Below are 18296 nucleotides of genomic sequence, written 5' to 3'. Positions count from 1 at the left end.
AAAATGTTCCCCCCGCGTTTTTTTTTGAAAAAACACCCCCCAAAAAATCGTTCTAAAAACCCCCCGTCCCGCCCAAAAAATATTAAAAACCCCCCCCCCAAACCCCCCCCCCCCCCCCCCCCCCCCACCCACACCGAGATCATTTATTGAAGGGACCGACTGGTTTGCACTGAGGAAGCCCGCTGCATATTTCGCCGCAGCCCACCATGATGGGACCTGTCTACGGCGGCAGTAGCAGCAACAGTGGCAGTGGCAGTGGCCAGCCAGGCGATAGACCCCATGGCTACCCGTCCAGCGGGGATGCTTCACACCAGATGGGGAGAGAGATGGCACGACAGAACAGTGGACAAGGTAGTGGGCAGGGCAGTGGACAAGGGAGCGGACAGGGCAGTGGATATGGAAGCCAACTTGGCCCACATCCAGCATCCCCCGCATGGAGTGGTGGTGATCGTGAAACCGACAACGAGTCCAAACGGAGCAACGAATGGAACCGGTCAAGACCAAGGAATGGTCAGGCAACTGGGCAGCGCATGTGCAAGAAGTGTGGAGAGGCCCTGACTGGGCAATTCGTGCGTGCTTTGGATGGCACGTTCCACCTGGATTGCTTCAGGTGTCGGGTTAGTGCAGGCCTTCCCTCTCTCCCTCTCTCCGTTTCGTTCCAAGGTGGGAATCGGTGCTAAATCCCATGCCAACAGGACTGTGGTCAGATAGTGGCCTCCAAATTCTTCCCCGCCGATGACGAAGATGGTCAGGGGCAGTATCCCCTATGCGAGACAGACTACTTCCGTCGGCTCGGACTCTTGTGCCACCAGTGCGGAGGAGCTCTGAGAGGGTCCTATATCACAGCACTGGAGCGGAAGTACCATGTCGACCACTTTACCTGCTCCCTATGCCCAACCGTCTTTGGCGCCCAAGACAGCTACTATGAGCACGACGGCCACGTCTACTGCCACTATCACTACTCAACACAGTTCGCCCAACGGTGCAATGGCTGCCAGACCTCCATTCTGAAGCAGTTCGTTGAGATCTTCCGCAATGGTCAGAACCAACACTGGCATCCTGAGTGCTATATGATACACAAATTCTGGAATGTCCGGTTAAACCCCCCACAAGGCACTGCCAAGGAGGTGCAAGATGACCCGGAGAGTCGTGAGGTTATGAGGAAGCAAGAGGAAGGCATGGAAGAGAAGGTCTACCGGATCTGGAGCGTCCTGTCGACCTTTGAGGAATCCTCGGCAGCCTGCATCTCAGATATGCTTCTGCACGTGAGCAATGGGGTCTATCTCGACGGTGTCATGGTAGCAAAGAAGTTCATCTGGCATGTCGATATCCTATTCCAGTCGGCTGATCGGTTGGATGGGAACATGACCGCACTGGAAATGAATCGTAAGGCCGACCTTTGTGAGGAGTACTGCCTCAGCTACTAACACTTTGTCTCCAGGTTTGTCCTATGGGCGCGAGGCGAAGCTTCTTTGCAAGAAAATTGTCGCCTTCTTCTCATTATTGTCCAAGGCCCAGGGCAAAGGCGCCCACAAACTCGGCGTCACCCAGGAGCTCCTGACCCTCGTCACCGGCCTCGCCCATTATCTCAAGCTCCTCATCCGTATATGTCTTCAGGGAGCTCTCCGTATCGAGAGGGAGCGCAACACTTCCGATGGTCTTTACGAATTCCTCCATGGCCTCGATGACCTTGAGGCGCTCAAGGGCGAGGACAACTCGACCACCACCGTCCAGCTCACAACCGGCATGTCCCGATTGTCGGCCAATGACTCGGATCAGTGTCTGCTCTGTCGGAAGCCCATTGAGGACGAGTGTGTCAAGAGCGGGGATAAGCGGTGGCATGTTGCCTGCGCGAACTGCTCTCACTGCGGCAGGGAGCTCGGTCGGAATCTCAGGGATGCCCGATTAAACCGTTACGATTCCAAGGTCCTTTGCAACAATTGCGAGCCACAGGGCTCGGACAATGGCCCCACCTTCGAACGCGTCTCTAAGCTGCAGCAATACATGTTCTTACTCAGAGTAGCGCTGGCTCGGCTGCTGGAGATCCTCCGCATCAATGGCACCCTCGCTCGCAGCTCCGAGGACCCGAACGCCAATGGCCTCGACTCGGTTGATGGCCAGGGGGCATCGGGAGAGCCGCCGCATCTACGGTCAGAGAACCGATCCAAATCCCACACCGCCGGCGAACGGGAACACCATCGAGAATCGTCGTACGAGAGCACGTTGAATGATGTTCGACGCTTAAGAAGCACTCGCTTGGATAAGCACCTGTCCTCTAGCTTTAGGAAAGCGCGGACATCCCGGATAATGGACGGGCCCGAAGGGAGTAGCGTGAGACCCGGGAGCGCGGACGGAGACGGGGGTCTGGCGGGCAAGCCGGGATTCCAGATCGTTGAAGAACGAGGCCCCATCGACGAAGGTACAACGGACATGATGTTCGGCAACCAGGACGCCCTCACTCTAGATGACATCCCGCGCATCGTCGCCGCCGAGCAAGCCAGGGAGCAGCGCCCCTATCAGCCCGGCCGCCAAGAGCTGTTCCGGTCGCCCGCCACCGAGCCTGCTCTCGGTACAGAGCGTCAAAGGTCGCATTCTTCTGGCAGAGAAGCCGACCCAAGGTTCCCCGGGGAGGCCCAACGAGGTCGGAGGTATTTCTCGGAGCTCTCGGGCCTTGAATACTTCATCGTCCGGCATCTCGCCGTCCTCACTATGCACCCGCTAGTCGAGTCCGAGTTCAGCTTGGAGGAGCTTCTTGGATTGATCGAGACACGGAAGCCGCCCCCGTTCTGGAAGAACATTGGCAAGGCGTTTAAGAATGATGGGAAGAAGAATGTGAAGAAGAAGGGCGTATTTGGCGTCCCGCTAGAGGCCATAATCGAGCGGGACGGCGCTGAATCAACGGATGGCGTCGGGCCTGGAACACTCAGGATACCGGCGATTGTCGACGACGTGGTCTCCACGATGCGGAAGATGGACCTTTCGGTTGAAGGCGTATTCCGGAAGAACGGCAACATCAAGAAACTGACAGAGCTCTGCGAGAAGATTGACCGGGAAGGCGTGGCCGATCTCAGCGGAAACCATGTCGTCCAGCTTGCTGCTCTCCTAAAGCGCTACCTCAGGGACCTACCGGATCCGTTGATGACGCACAAGCTCTACCGGCTCTGGTTGGTCGCTGCAAAGATTCCGGACGACGAAAAGAGGCGGTTTTGCCTCCACCTGGCCTGCTGCCTGCTGCCAAAGTGCCATCGAGACCTCCTAGAGATCGTCTTCTGCTTCCTAAAATGGGCTGGATCCTTCCACCAGGTCGACGACGAAGCGGGGTCCAAGATGGACATCAAGAATCTTTCCACTGTCATCGCGCCAAACGTCCTCTATAGTAATGCCAAGGCGGCGTCTCTTGATAGCGATCCCATGTATGCCATCGAGGCCGTGGAGATGCTGATCACACACATTGAAGTGATGTGCCTGGTAAGACTTGGGTCGTCCTTCAAGGTTTGGGGTATTCTTCCATGCTAACTTGAACGCCAGGTCCCTGATAACTTGATCGACTATCTCAACGACCCCGCCCTCTTCAGCTCCAGTGGCGAGCCCACAACCAAGGAGATCCTGAAGAGGTTCGGCGACCGCAATATGACCGGGGCCCAGCGCCAAGTGCCCGAGGCCAACGAGTTCGTCGGCAAACACGAGAATCCAACCCGGCCGCCTCCTCGAAGAATGGAAACAGATCCATCGGCGTGGCAGCACGAGAGCAGTGTGAGGCCCATACATGAACCTACCATACCCTTCACCAATGTCCCCAAAGGGTCCCCGCCTCCAAACTGGCGTAACGCCGAAGAAGGTCGTCAGTCTCCCTTTGCGAAGCAGCAGTTCGATGCGCCTACGAATTCCTCAGATAATGTGGACCGTAGCCAACAGCGTCGAGAATGGCGGAACTCGGGCTGGGGAAGGCAGAATAGCGGACTCGCAGCTGGGACCATATGATGAAACCACCTTTCACGAACTCTGCGAGTTAGATGCATTTGCAAGCATAGTTGGACGGCGTTTGCTTTATTCTCTCCCACGACCTCTTCACGAACCGACGGGTATTCACTTTCCCCCCCTTTGCCCGCTTTTATCTTCTGATGACTTGATGCGCTTCCCAAGGCGGGATGAAAAATGGGGTTTCTTGCCTCTTGCCTGGTTTCTTTCCATTGGGGTGCCCCCTCCCTCGAATAAAAGTCGAAACCCGAGGCTGTTTTTGTTTGGAGTAGTGTGCATATCTGACCTATATTTTCGTCTCGGCATCCTTAAGGGAGCCATGGTCTTCTGGGATTTTCTTTCTTTGTTTTCCCCCGTACCACCCTTTTTCGACCCTTCTTGGCCCGATGGAGCAGAAGACGGGGGATGGAAATAGGTCGGTGACGGATTTGGCCCCTGGATGTGCCTAGACCTTGGAGTGGCATTGCGCAGGACGTGGTTTGTGTTTTATTGATGAAGAACCAGGTTAGCCAGTCATCTATAATGGCAATCCAAGAGAGGCTATGGAATGCATGGACATGATTCCCTTATTCTTTCGCTCGTGAAATATCGTACAGTGCATACGCTTGTTTCTGCAAACCGGCGGTGCAGAACACACCACTTTCACTCCCCCCCCTTTTGCTACACAACCTCGATCAAGGGAGTCAATTGAATGGCGTCACACCTGGCCAGCGTAATTACATGAGCCCAGCCACGGGCTCTCGTCGTCGTCAGTATTAATATGCCTTTTTTCGGGTATATGTACATTACAGCAGCTCAAAGATCTCCCAACGACGATATTACAATAATGCCCACAGCTCGGTTTCTTTCTCTCCAAAGCCCAAGCATAATAAGCGCCTGCTTTCCCAACGCCTCCTTCCCCATCTCTCCCCACCCCACAGACACACTTCGCCGTACTAACCGGACTTCTCGCTCTTCTCATTCTTCTCCTGCTCCATGAACCACCTCACCGACTTCTTGATCCCGTCCTCGAGGCTGACCAGGGGCCTGTACCCGAGCCGCTTCTTGGCCTTGCTGATGTCGTAGTACCGGGTCATGGAGCTGTAGATGATGCGCTGGCGGTTGAAGGTCGGGGGCTTGCGGATGACGGCGAAGAAGACCTCGCTCAGCAGGCCGAGGACGAGGCCGAGGCCGCTGGGCAGGGTCCAGACGTGGTCGGTGCCCTTGTCGGAGCCGGCGGCGGCCCAGACGGCGCGGCAAAAGTCCCAGAAGTACACCGGGCTGTCGTTTGTGACGAAGAAGGCCTCGCCATCGACGCGCTCGTGGTCGAGCGGGGCGGTGGCGGCGGCGGCGGTCTGCAGGAGGGCGCGGGCGGCGAGGAGGTGGGCGTGCGCCACGTTCTCGGCGTAGGTGAAGTCGAACAGGTTGTTGTTGTCGCCGATCTGGACGCCCGTGCGGCCCTGCTGGTAGATCCGGATCAGGTTGAAGAGCAGCATCGTGTCGCCCTCGCCCATGATGCCAGACGGCCGGATCGCGGCCGTGAGGAGGTTCGAGGAGTCGGCCCTGTTGGCCGCGAGGACGAGTTCTTCGGCCTCGGCCTAGTATTGTTAGGTAAACATGCCTTTGGCTATATGTGCTACGCCACTGAAAACTGGCGTAACGTACCTTGGTCTCAGAATAGTAGTTGGTCTGGTCCTTGCCCCTGATCACCGGCCACCGCTCGTCGGCGTTGATGAGATCGCTTTCATTGTCGCTTATGACACTGGCCGAGCTCGTGTAGACCAGGGCCTTGACATTGGTCTCCTGGCAAGCCTCAATCACGGCCCTCGTGCCGTCGACATTGACCTTCTGGAACAGCGCGTGGGAAACCTTGTCATCCCCCTGGGCGGCCGGCGATGCGGTATGGATCACGACATCGGGCTTCACCTCCTCGAAGATGGACTGGAGCCTAGCAGAGTCGGTGATGTCGGCCTCGAAGTACTTGACGCCGTCCGAGTCGGGCCTCCGGTTCCGAGTGCATCGCAGGTCGACAACGGAAACGGAGCATGAGTAGGATCGCAACAGGAGATTGACGACGTGGTGGCCCAGGAAGCCGCAACCACCGATTACAAGGACGTTGCCTAGCTGATAATTCTTTTCAGACGCCATGGTCTCTGGAGCTTCAGCTGTGGTGATAGGGTTTGCAGTTGAGTGGCCGATATTGGAGAAATGGAGATTGAGAAAGGAGTCTCCAATACCAATTCCTTTATGCACCTATCTGGAGGATTGCTGCTTTCCGCCTAAATGGCTCCTGCAGATTTAGGTACTTATGTGGGTACCTTTTATAGCGGGTCCACTCGGCAAGCGGTGCCCCGCAGGCCCACAGGTCAATCAATGGCGGGGAGCCTAGCAACGCGGCGCGTCTTGTCTTTGTCCACAACATGTGGACACCAGTGATGTGAACACTTCACCAGAGCAGGCAACCATGCCTTTCTTTCTTAATAGCTAACTTCATTCTGGCTTCACTCTGGCTTCAGCTGTTTAGCTTTTCTTTAGTGCTTCCTCTAGCAAAAGCTCTCGCAGTAATAATGCCCTGACAAATAACCTATATTTCTATGGCCGGCGCTCCCGTCCCTCCTTGCTGGCGCAACGAGCATGCCGAAGACAGAGATCCTTGTCCACATTACTGCCCCAAGCAGAGCGGCCGATGACACCAACTACAGGGCTTTGGCCGCTGCATATCTGGCTTTTGCACCCATAACGAAGACCGCCGTCCCCTTCCTAGACGACCCTGATTCTTCTCTCGATGCTGTCGATGCAGACCGAAGCGGACTCCCCGCAACCCAGAATACTACCGATTTCCTTCTGTCGAGTCAGAGGGCAACACTGGAGTCACCCGATATCTCCTTTAGAGGTGCCGCAGACAACCTTAGCTCTCCCGACCTGCGCGGGGCTCGTGGAAGCAACAGACCAGGTGTTGAAGTTCAATCTTCATGGCAGACCCCCCCAAGCGTCATTGCCGACTCCAACCCAGAGAACAATATTGCCATTCCTCGGTATTGCTCGCCAACAAGGATTCTCGAACACTACTTGCAAGACCATGAGATTAGCCAGTCCGAACCTTCGCCTTCCCCTGGGCAGCCTGGGCAGCCAGGGGGTGTGGGGGGTGTGGTAGGCCCGGTATGCTCTCAATCTGAAGACACCAGGGAGACGTCATTCTCGCACTCTGCCTTTAATGACTCGCGAATCTTACAATATGGCACCAACGACATGCCCAGAGTGGCGGTTATCCCGCAATCCCCTCTCATGACTTGCCGGAAACGAGGGAGACTTGCTACTCCAACTCCAGTCTCCTCAGGGACAGAGGCCGTTATCTCATCGTCTGAAGCAGCTGAGCGGAACAGCCCAATCCCTGCATCGCAGGACCTAGCAGCCCACCCGCCACGGGCAGATTCGGAGCCGCCGCCCAGCAAACGCCAGAAAGGATCTCCAGCCAAGGAGAATGCCAAAGCATTGGCAAGAAGCTCCAGTGATATCGGCCCGAGGCAGGAGCAGGCAAAGGTGCGACGGCTGGATGGACTTCAGAGAGCACACCAGAGCCTTGACGGGCTACACATCTACTCCCCAGCGCCCCCCGTGTCATGCGATGCAGTAGACCAATCCACATTTGTGACTGGGACCCTGGCAAAGCTGGCCAAGGACCTGGATATTGAGAAGAGGTATCAGCCGAAAGAACAATACCGGGACATACGGCCCTTTGAACGCGGCCACTGGCTGGTAGACTGCACGACCTGGACGGAGCAGCTGAAGGATAAGGCCTGGGGTTTCTTGACCAACTACGTGGGTAACGGGGTGGCAGGATGGGGCATCTGGTGCTGCCGGGACAGGGAGTTTAGGTGGATTCGCTTGTATTGCTGGGGTTCTGTGGTTGGGCATATGCATCTGGTACTGTATCTTGCAAGTCAAAGGAGGATCTTATATACCGGCAGCACTTGGGTAGGAGGAAACGGTCAAGTGGCCATTGTCATGGGCGCAAAGCCCACCAGAACTGCATGAGCACTTGGGATCTTCGGCGTTTCGGCTCTATGGTCTGGTTTATAGGATAGTACTCTCGCATTGGGGATGGCACAAGTGGCGTTAGCATTGATCTTGCATGAATCACAGTTGCCTGTTTTCTCGAGGCGTCCCTGAACGCACACCTTGTGAGCAGCTAGACTACATGGAAACTTCGCACTACAGGTAACTAAGGTATTCCCTCCACAAGCAAACAAATAATAGGAGCAAAAGACATGGGTGCCTAACAAACCCTTGCTCTGGAAATTACCATAAACCTCCTAAACCTCCCTCACGTCCTCTGTCAGAGCCCCACAGACGCCCTAGATCAACTGGACAGACCAGCAGCCGTTGTCACCTAAGTAGTATACAAACATACCAACAGGTAAAGGAGTGAAGGAGTCTTAACCCGGGCATTCCGAGATCTAGGCACTATTACGGCGCTGCACGTCTTGGTTGAGCACCGACTTCTTCTCTCTAACATAGCGGTTCATGTCCAGAAGGGCACCGTCGATGAAAGGCTATATAGAAACTCTGGTCAGCTATCGTTGAATTGTTTGGTCGGGGAAGTGTCTGGACATACCTGGCGCTCTGCGTCGCTCAATGCCTTCCACTCGCCGGACATGGACTTGGAGGCCTCCACGGGATGTTGCCCGGTAAGGTCCCCAGACTGCCACCTGGACTTTACGAATAGCAGATAAGAGGAGAGAGACCGTTTCGGCTGGCGCTCATCCTTGATCAATCCCTTAGAAGTCGCCTTGAAGTCCCGCTTGAGCCGCTTTCGGGCCCGATTGGCGTCGGCGATTTCCTCGGGGCTGTGGCTCTCGACCCAAGACTTGTACGCAGCGTCATTGGCCAGCTTGTTCTGGTTGGCTGTTGCTTGCAAATGCTGGGAGACACTCTGTTAGATGAGGGTTTGCAATTTCTCGGGGATACGGGGCATACCTCAACCTCGGAAGATGGCAACTGCTTGTAGGACTCGCTCAGCTGCTTCGCCCGGTCACCGAGGGCCTCGCCTTCCGTATGGGTCCCTTTTGTATGCTGGCTAACATACACCAACCACGACTTGTCCGGCAGCCTGACAGGTTCCTTCAATAGAGCCACCCTCTTCAATTCGCGGACCTTCTGCTTCTTCGCGTCTTCCTCGCTCAGGACCTTCCTCACTCGCTTCTTCGGCGCCGCCTTCTTGGCTGCTGTCTTCTTGGAGGCTGCCTTCTTGGATGCGACCTTCTTGGCTCCCTTCGCGGGCTTCTTCGCAGCTGCTTTCTTCGTCGTAGTCGCCTTGGCAGGTTGTCCAGCTACATCTGCGAACCCTCGTCGGCCAAGTTGGAAGCGATAGCGGCTCGGGATGGCGAAGGACGATTGCTTGGTTGCGACACGTGAGGCAAGTCTGCTTACGGACAGAGCTCCACCGACGCGTAGCTGCCTCGCAGCCGCGATTCTGATGGTCGACCACATGTTGAATAGTTCGTAATCGATGGAGGCGAATGGAAAATGATCTCGCAGGCAGAGGGAGTTGTCTTCGCGGCCGGGAGTCTTGAGGTAAGTTGCCTCAATGGCTCACAGGTGCTTTGAGACTCAGAGGCTTGCGTTGCATGAGCTCCCTCCCTTGTGGGTGTCAGGACAACAAGCTGTGCACGGTCCTCCCTGTGGCTTGACTGAAGTGTATGAACTATGAAATGGGAATGGCTTGAATGGGTCAAGAAGATGCACGGACAGAGCGCACGGACCAGAGCTTCAAAGCTTTAGCGTGGAAATGGAGGCTCAAAGTGGCGGTTCGAAGGACCTCATATTCTCTCCACCTCCCTCTCCATCTCCATCTCCGTCTCGAGGAAATACTTTATCTTCGCCTCTCAACCCACCATATCCGTTCATAGGAAGCCGCTGTTGGGCGATCTTCTGTTCTTCGTGACAGTTGATCTATCGTGCCCCTGCCGCGGTCGCCTCTCCTCTCCACGGCGACGAGTTCCTTGCCGTCATCACATCCTTCAATCGTCAAGAGTACTTCTCACCAACGTACAGATCTGCTGAGCCGTCGTTACCAACAAGATGGCTCGGCCCAGAGACTCGCGCTCACCATCTCCAGCAGGAAGCCAGCACTCCTCTCGAAAACATCGCAAAGATGACGAGAGACGTGACCGAGCCCGCCGGGATGATCCCCGCGATCACCGTCGCCCCAGCCGCTCTCGCAGCCCCGCAGAGGTAAGAGAAGTCCCTGACCGTTATGCTTTCTCTAGCTCTCCTAACACCCATGGGCAGCGCCGAAACCGCGACCGTGGCCGGGATAACGAATCATATCGCCGGCGAGACCGTTCCATAGATCGACGCGACGATGGTTACCATCGTGGTGGCAGACGAGACGGTGGTGCTAATCGCGAGCGTCGACGATCGCGCGACAGAGTCGGAGATAGAGCCGCAGACCGAGCCCGCTCGCCGGGTAGACGCCCACCCCGAAGTAAAGACGGAGATAGGGATTATCGGAACAGGCGAGACGACTCCCGCGAGAAGGCCAGAGGTCGTCGCGAAGGTACTGCTGACTCTCGCCCCCGCAGCAGAGGCGATGATGGTCGCCCACGCGGACAGAAATCAGCCGATGGGGTTGGGAGCCTGGAAACTGAGGTTGGTTTTCCCGAACCCGACACACACCTGACCCCTGTCGCTAACCTGAGCTCCCAGTCAGCTAAGTCCGCACAAGCCCAGGCGCAATCAGAGGCTGAGAAGAAGGCCGAACGGCTTCGAAAATTGCAAGCTTGGAAAGAAAAGCACGCAATGAAAGAAGCCAAGGACGCCAGTGCCACTGCTGGCAGCACACGAAAGCTACTTGCTGAGATGGATCAGAAAGCTAGCGGAACCCCTGTAGCTGCTTCTCCGTCTGCCGGCAGTCCTGCCAACGACGTAGCCGGCAGCCCACAGCCCGCGTCACCTGCACCCTATGCTGGGAAGTTCGATCCCAAGGCCATCGCCAAGAAGTCCTCAGTAGGTCGGACTCAGTCTCCCACGAAATTGGGAGAGATTAAGGGCACACCATCTACGCTGAAGAATGCCACTTTTCCAAGCATCCCAAAGGGTGAGCTCATTCGACGCCCCTTCTGCCCGCGACCCCTTGCTAACCGTCTCTGCCTAGGGTCTGCCTTGCCGGAAAAGAGGGCTATCAGCGGCTTCGGCTTCCACAAAGCCACCGCTGCTTCCGACAAGCTTGCTTCAAAGCGAAAGCTCGACCTGGATGACGAGGAGACGATTAAGAGAAAGCTTCTCAAGCTTCCGGAGATGCCCCTCGAGGAGACCGACAAGACCCCATATGCCCCTCAGGATGACGAAGACGATGGCTTCGGCGTGGATGACTTCGCCAGAACCGAAGAAGAAGAAGCTGCTGCTGCACGAGCGGCTCATGAGCGACGTGAGGAGCGAATCCTCCAAGACAGCATGGCCATGCAAACAGATCAGGAAACATCCGATCCCAATACCAAGGCTACCCCTGCCTCGGAACCCGAGGCCGAGAAAATGGACGTCGATGACGAAATTGACCCCCTGGACGCCTTCATGGCTGGGCTCGAGGAATCGAGCTCTGCGAGCAAGCCCAAGTCGTTCAAGAAGGAACAGCCGACCGGGAAGCCATCCTTTGAACCCGAGGCGTATTTCAGTGATGACGATGACTACGGATACGGGGTTGATCGTACTGATCCATCCTCAATTCTCGCCATGGCAGCCAAGCGCAAGAAGAAGGACATTCCCACCATCGACTACAGCAAGATCGAGCTGAATCGCATTCGGAAGAATTTCTGGTTTGAACCGCTGGAACTCAGCCAGCTTACCGAAGAGGAAGTGATCGACCTTCGCCTGGAGCTGGACGGTATCAAGGTATCTGGCAAGGACATTCCCAAGCCTGTGCAGAAATGGTCTCAATGTGGCCTGACCCGCCCTATCCTGGATGCCGTCGACAAGTTGGGCTATGACAAGCCGACTCCTATCCAGATGCAGGCCTTGCCGGTCATCATGTCCGGCCGTGACGTTATTGGCGTTGCTAAGACTGGATCTGGCAAGACCATGGCGTTTCTGTTACCCATGTTCCGCCACATCAAGGATCAGGAGCCGGTGAGAGACACGGATGGGCCCATTGGCCTCATCATGACTCCGACCCGCGAACTCGCTGTGCAGATCCACCGTGACTGCAAGCCCTTCCTGAAGGCTCTGAACCTGCGCGCGGTGGCTGCTTACGGCGGCGCCCCGATCAAGGACCAGATAGCTGAACTGAAGAGAGGGGCCGAGATCGTTGTCGCAACGCCTGGCCGCATGATTGATCTCCTGGCCGCTAATCAGGGACGCGTTACCAACCTCAAGCGTGCGACGTACTTGGTCCTGGACGAGGCCGACCGCATGTTCGACATGGGTTTTGAGCCCCAAGTCATGAAGATCTTCAACAATGTTAGACCCGATAGACAGACCATTCTCTTCTCGGCAACCATGCCTCGTATCATCGATGCTCTGACCAAAAAGGTCCTGAAAGACCCGGTCGAGATCACGGTTGGAGGCAGAAGTGTCGTTGCGCCGGAGATCACTCAGATAGTCGAAATCCGAGATGAGAAGGAGAAGTTCGTCCGCCTGCTAGAGCTCCTCGGTGAGCTCTATGCGGACGACGACGACGTCCGTGCCCTGATCTTTGTCGAGCGTCAAGAGAAAGCGGACGATTTGCTAAGGGAGCTCTTGCGAAGAGGATACGGGTGTATGTCTATCCATGGAGGGAAAGATCAACTCGACCGAGACTCAACTATCTCGGATTTCAAGGCCGGCATCTGCCCGATCTTGATTGCGACCTCCATTGCCGCTCGTGGCCTCGATGTCAAGCAGCTCAAACTGGTCGTCAACTACGACGCTCCCAACCATCTTGAAGACTACGTCCATCGTGCGGGCCGCACCGGGCGCGCCGGCAATACCGGTACCGCAGTCACGTTCATCACCGAAGAACAGGAAAACTGCGCCCCTGGCATTGCGAAGGCTCTCGAGCAGAGCGGCCAGCCAGTCCCTGAGCGTCTCATCGAGATGCGGAAGGCCTTCAGGGAGAAGGTCAAGTCTGGGAAGGCGAAGGATAACTCCGGCTTCGGTGGAAAGGGTCTAGAGAAGCTCGACAAGGAACGGGAGGCCGCCCGGTTGAGAGAGCGCAAGACTCACAAGACGGAAGGGGAAGAGGACGACGTCAAGGAGGAGGATACGGCGGAAGACGAGAAGAAGAAGAAAGCAGCCACTGCTATCCAGTCTGCTATTTCCGCCATTGTCTCGCGCGATTCTTCAAAGGCTGAGCCGGAATCGAAGGCTGCCGCCGCCAAACCAGCGGCAGAAGCCTCTCCCGCAGTAGCTGCCAAGACCGCCGGAGCCTTGGACAAGGCCGCTTCGGCCATTAGCGAGATCAACGCCCGGCTTGCCCGCGCTGGCCAGCTTCGTCCTGGCCAGCCGATTGATAACAAAGGCCCCGATGCCGGCGCCTTCCACGCCACGCTGGAGATCAACGACTTCCCCCAGAAGGCCAGATGGGCGGTCACGAACCGAACCAACGTGGCCAAGATCCTGGAGGCAACTGGCACCTCCATCACGACCAAGGGTAACTTCTACCCTCCTGGTAAGGAGCCCCCCTCGGGCTCCGAGCCTAAGCTGTACATCCTGATCGAGGGTGATACGGAGGTGGTGGTCGGCAACGCTCTGACGGAACTCACGCGCCTGCTCAAGGAGGGGACGATGGCCGCTGCGGATGCCGAGAGTCGTGCTCCTGCCAGCGGCAGGTATACCATCACCTGATGGCGGTTGCTTGTCATTGCTTCTTCTTTTCGTTCCATTTTCTTGCTTGCCTACCCGCTACTTCAGCCAAGGACATGGCTCCGGGTCACTCATGGTTACATTGGCAGGGCGGTCGGTTCTCCCTTTGGCGTCTAGGGTGTATGTATGTACAATATCGCAAAAGTGCATCATTGTACAGGGGTAATCAAACAGGGCATTCCCAAATGATGATTCGAAAATGTCGTGTCTTCCATCCTCCCGGCGTGATTTGCGTGACAATAGATACCCCGAGTCAACTTCCCAAGTCTCGGCCCAGGGAACTTCCCGGCCTAGCCACAATAACATAGCTCGTTGCTGATACGAAATGACCAAATATCCATAAAAGATAAGCTTAAATATAGGAGAAGATAAAGCAGTTGCATTCACGATCCGGAAACCCCCTCTGCGATGCAGCCCGCCGATGGGCCTAGTTGTGGGCCATGGCCTCGACGCTGGCGTCGACATCCCGCCTCCTCCGCTCCGCCTCTCCGGCCTCCTTGAGCGTCGCCGCCATGGTCTGCTTCTTCTGCGCCTGCAGCTGGGTGTGGAGCTTGCCGCCCTTTCCTGACCCCTGCGCGCGAGCCTGGGGAAACACGCACGGTGAGTTAAAAATTTGGGCGAGGTTTTGGATTCGTCTCATACGGAACTTCATGACTTCCTCCCGCCTTCCTTCCTTTTAAACGGAGGGGGTGGGAGGGGATTGAGGGAGGAGTTGGGAGCCAGGTTTATCTTTTCAAGCTCTCCGGGTACTTCTATGAATAAAAGGGGTGGCGCAGAGAAATCAAACAGTGCCTACCTCAGCAGCGGCCGCGGCCTTTGCGCGGGCGCCCTCCGCGGCGGCGGAGGTTCCCGCGCCCCCGCCACTGCCCCCGAGGGTGCGCGGTGGACCGCCGACGACGGTCTTTCTGGAGGTGGCGGAGGCGGGGACGGAGGACCTCGTCGCGGCCGGGGGCGGCGCTTCGCCCAGTCGGCGGCCCGGCTGGGCGAAGGGGTCGGCCTCTTGTTTGCCGCAGATGTTGCCCATGGTTTGAAGAATTGCTGGATTCGTCGGGGGGAGGCGGGGTTGTGGTTGGTTCCCACAATAGCTACTACGGAGTACAAGTCCTTATTGTGCGGGTGACTTGGACCAATCGGGGGTGCCAGGTGTTGGGTCGTCAGGACAGGTGAACCAGGGGTTAGATGTCATGTTACTATGAGCTGACTTTTAAAAGTTGCCCCGTCTCGAATGGGGGTTTGCCATATTGAGGTTCTACGGGGGCTGGGTACTTTGGTAGTCCAGCCAAGGCTTTTTGAGGCTCTTCAGCCCACTGTTGTCCAGGCACATTAAACCCGTCATGCCGGCGGGGTAATTGCATGTATTTGCATGGGGTTAGCGAGGGGCACATTCCCTGCCTCTCCTTTCTCTGACCGTCAATCAGAGATGTCATAGAAGAAAAACCCGAAACGGAAAAGGAAGGTATTGTTGGCGAAATTCGCCCCCCAGCGGGAAGAAACATTGAACGGATGCACCTGCCACAAACCTGGAACGCAAATGACGAGGTAATTCTTGGCTCACACATCTGGCCGGGCTAGCCCGCCGACTTGCTGAGTCACGGCCTGTCGACTAGAAATAAAACGACAGCCGGTGAGCAAGCACGAAATTCACGTTCGAAAGTTGCCTTGGTTTGAGGAATCCACGTCCCTTGGAATTAATTACCTTCCAGCTCTGATCAATGTCGGATGCCTCCAATGGCGATGAGGTAGCAGCCTATACACAGTAACTTGTCGACAATAACTGTGGGGGGCAGGGTCGCGATTGAGGACCGCCGCACAATTATCTGACCATCAAGGTTCTCACTCTCACCTCGGAAAAAAACACCACCCCACGCTCACGCCCTGTTGTGGGAGACGACCCTATGACTTCGGGTTTTTTCTTGTCCTAGCACCGAGAACTTCAGCATTCTTTCGCCCATATCCATGTTCCGACTTCTCAGGACCTTCTCTCTTGAACTCGGGCAGAATGGTCAGGACAACGGGCAACTACCAAGGCGTCGACCACCTGGCTCTTGAAGGCGTGTCGAGGCTTATCGAGGGCGAGAACTTCGAAATTCCTTACGGTTTCTTAAACCAGTCGGTAGATCGAAGTGGCAGTAATAACTACTTGAGCCTCGATGGCTCTAGAATCGTCGATGGTTCTGCCCATGAAGATGCTTGTGTCGATGGCTGTTCGCCGCTCGTGCACTACAACACGTCTCAAGCGATGAACTCTAGGGGAGTTCCCGCTTCCTTCCAGCCGCGTATTCGCCATAGCGTTTCGAATTTGGATTATTCCTGCCTCCATCCACAATCTTTGCACTTCGATATGCCTGGATCAGCCCCACGGATGGATTACAAAGACACCATCGACCCTTCCGCGAGCGAACAATTCCAAGACAATGGAGAATGGGGTTTTGTGTTTGACCAGCCGCTTCCCGCCTTCCCCGAGGCGGCGTTTCCCGGGAGAGATGAGGACAACCACTCTTTGGCCCCGAGCTCGACTACCTGTGACAGTGCGTGCAATCTTGGTAACCGGTGCACTGGAGTTGCCTGTGCCGACACCGATGATGCTTGCAACGACAGGAACTGCCCGGATCTATCTGCCAGCATACCATGCACAATACCATGCGAGGTAGCCAATGCAGCAGCAGCTCTAACCTCTATCGGCGGTGCTCCTGGGCCTCAGCAACTTGGCTGCCTTGTTCCTACATCAGGTAAGCTTAGGTTTTGACTTGTGCTGGTCATATAATGTCCTTGGCTTACACACAAAAAGCAGTTGGTCTCCTTCCCATGGGTCCACCCACCTCTCATACTCCTTCCTTCGACAATGGCCTGCCGCCATCCCTCTTGCCAGATAGCCTTAAGGGGATAACGACACACCTTCTCTGGGCTCACAGCGATCCAGATTCGTCCAGTTGCACAAGACCTTGCCCCATCGATGACCCTCATGTCTACGGCCACTGCCACTTCCCCTATGCTTTCCTGAATGACTACACCCAGATGCCCAATTCTATGCCCATGTATCCATACGACTTTGTCAACCCCTCATTCAGGACTGGGGTAGGCATGGAACTGGAAGAATGCGGTGCCGAGATCATGAGCCCTGAACAGTTCATCCATCACTTCAACACGGAGCACCGGCATGAATTATCAAACGTCATGTCAATGAAGCTCGGAGGAGAGTACAACTTACCGTCTGCCGTGCCGTCAACAAGCTCCTCTGCAAATCCCTTCGACATGGCTCTTATGTCATCACAAACTTCCCTCAAGGAGCCTTCTCCAATGACGCCTCTTTCAACCCCCCTTACAGCTGCCGAGATAGAGTTGACAGACCCGACACGCCGCCGCTCGCCATCACACCTTTCTCTCTCCGAAGGCAATCATGGCCGCATGGCTCCTGACTGGGAGAACAAATGCCTCTGGTGTGATGACCCGGGTTCTGAGATGTGTGCAAAGACGTTCAGCGATCCTGGCGAGCTGTTCGCGCATGTAAATGCAGCACACATAAAACATCTAGTCAAAGGCCCAAGGGGCTTTCGCTGCGGCTGGGAGAACTGCAGGAGAGAGGACGACGGCAAGGACGGGTTTCCCCAACGAAGCAAGATTGAGAGGCATATGCAAACCCACATCGAGCGTAAGTTTGGTAAACCTGCTCCAATCATTCAGAGCCAAAAGGCTAATCGGCCGCAGACAAGCCATACAGCTGCGACCATTGCGGGAAGAAGTTCTCTGCCAAACAGGCCTTGAACCAACATCTTCTCATCCATTCAAACGAGAAGCCGTTGGTATGTGACTGGCCAGGATGTGGCAAGACGTTCAGGCAACAGAGCGCCTTAAGTAAGTTGAATTGCCATTCAGCTCCCTCCTCATTTCAGCCAGCGGAATCTGGTCGCTGACTGCCCTTTCTTTCCTAGCTATGCATAAAAGGGTCCATACGGGGGAGAAACCCCTAAAATGCGACATATGCGGCAGGACCTTTAGTGAATCGTCAAACCTCTCCAAACACAAGAGGACCCACGAGATCAAGGGTCGGTTTACGTGCCCTCACCCTGGTTGCCATAGGGACTTCCACCGCCAAGATCAGCTTCGGCGTCACATGAAGTTGCACGCGGAGAAGAACGGCGTGGATATACCTGACGAGGTAAATAACGAAGAGACGGGGGAGGAAGACGACTCGTCTCATGCCCACGACGATCCGGCACTCAGCGCGAAGCTCCTGAGGCTAATGACCCACACGCCACCGGCTGCTGACCAAGGGGGCCAGCCGCGTCGCAAGAAACGGAGTCGTTGATGGATGGTTTCTAGAGTTCAGCGTTAGAGTTGTTTCCATTTTATTTTCTATGCTGCTTGTCCACGCTTCGATTATCTACCTCTTACTCTCCGCGGTGTTGTTTATCGTCGGCAGTGGCTGGTTCAGCGGACGGAGGGATGACTCGAAACATACAGTAATATACCCCAGGGGATGGATGTATGGGCTGGTGGCTCTA

The 18296-nt window shown here is 55.9% G+C and overlaps 7 protein-coding genes across 7 annotated transcripts; 4 read left to right on the top strand and 3 right to left on the bottom strand.

The window, feature by feature from the left end:
* Positions 1 to 127: 127 nt before the first annotated feature.
* On the top strand, positions 128 to 4034 carry QBC33DRAFT_337354 (rho-type GTPase-activating protein 1). The gene is made up of 4 exons (XM_060423712.1): positions 128 to 617; positions 712 to 1386; positions 1442 to 3468; positions 3529 to 4034. The coding sequence occupies exons 1-4, from the start codon at positions 485 to 487 to the stop codon at positions 3979 to 3981; spliced, it is 3288 nt and encodes a 1095-aa protein (XP_060285995.1). The 5' UTR covers positions 128 to 484; the 3' UTR covers positions 3982 to 4034.
* Positions 4035 to 4622: 588 nt separating this feature from the next.
* QBC33DRAFT_487906 (C-3 sterol dehydrogenase) lies at positions 4623 to 6239 on the bottom strand. Its single transcript, XM_060425430.1, has 2 exons — positions 5623 to 6239; positions 4623 to 5555 (listed from the first exon to the last, which is right to left on the bottom strand). The coding sequence occupies exons 1-2, from the start codon at positions 6103 to 6105 to the stop codon at positions 4914 to 4916; spliced, it is 1125 nt and encodes a 374-aa protein (XP_060285994.1). The 5' UTR covers positions 6106 to 6239; the 3' UTR covers positions 4623 to 4913.
* A 140-nt stretch (positions 6240 to 6379) lies between these two features.
* Positions 6380 to 8118, top strand: QBC33DRAFT_531957 (uncharacterized protein). Its single transcript, XM_060427344.1, has one exon. It carries the CDS (start codon positions 6592 to 6594, stop codon positions 7990 to 7992), a length of 1401 nt encoding a protein of 466 aa, XP_060285993.1. The 5' UTR covers positions 6380 to 6591; the 3' UTR covers positions 7993 to 8118.
* Positions 8057 to 9641, bottom strand: QBC33DRAFT_531956 (uncharacterized protein). The gene is made up of 3 exons (XM_060427343.1): positions 8935 to 9641; positions 8573 to 8878; positions 8057 to 8510 (listed from the first exon to the last, which is right to left on the bottom strand). Exons 1-3 carry the CDS (start codon positions 9445 to 9447, stop codon positions 8415 to 8417), a joined length of 915 nt encoding a protein of 304 aa, XP_060285992.1. The 5' UTR covers positions 9448 to 9641; the 3' UTR covers positions 8057 to 8414.
* Positions 9642 to 9776: 135 nt separating this feature from the next.
* Positions 9777 to 14167, top strand: QBC33DRAFT_531951 (P-loop containing nucleoside triphosphate hydrolase protein). The gene is made up of 3 exons (XM_060427342.1): positions 9777 to 10608; positions 10666 to 11056; positions 11114 to 14167. The coding sequence occupies exons 1-3, from the start codon at positions 10039 to 10041 to the stop codon at positions 13774 to 13776; spliced, it is 3624 nt and encodes a 1207-aa protein (XP_060285991.1). The 5' UTR covers positions 9777 to 10038; the 3' UTR covers positions 13777 to 14167.
* Positions 14168 to 14221: 54 nt separating this feature from the next.
* QBC33DRAFT_557061 (uncharacterized protein) lies at positions 14222 to 14818 on the bottom strand (the record flags this gene model as incomplete). Its single annotated transcript, XM_060429778.1, has 2 exons — positions 14222 to 14377; positions 14591 to 14818. 2 exons carry the CDS (start codon positions 14816 to 14818, stop codon positions 14222 to 14224), a joined length of 384 nt encoding a protein of 127 aa, XP_060285990.1.
* Positions 14819 to 16599: 1781 nt separating this feature from the next.
* Positions 16600 to 18100, top strand: QBC33DRAFT_557060 (uncharacterized protein; the record flags this gene model as incomplete). The annotated part of the gene is made up of 3 exons (XM_060429777.1): positions 16600 to 17443; positions 17500 to 17646; positions 17724 to 18100. The coding sequence occupies 3 exons, from the start codon at positions 16600 to 16602 to the stop codon at positions 18098 to 18100; spliced, it is 1368 nt and encodes a 455-aa protein (XP_060285989.1).
* Positions 18101 to 18296: the final 196 nt, after the last annotated feature.

This window comes from Phialemonium atrogriseum (assembly GCF_030411735.1).
Source record: "Phialemonium atrogriseum strain 8032-3 unplaced genomic scaffold QBC33scaffold_6, whole genome shotgun sequence".
NCBI lineage: Eukaryota > Fungi > Ascomycota > Sordariomycetes > Cephalothecales > Cephalothecaceae > Phialemonium > Phialemonium atrogriseum.
This window is presented reverse-complemented; position numbering and strand designations above follow the sequence as displayed.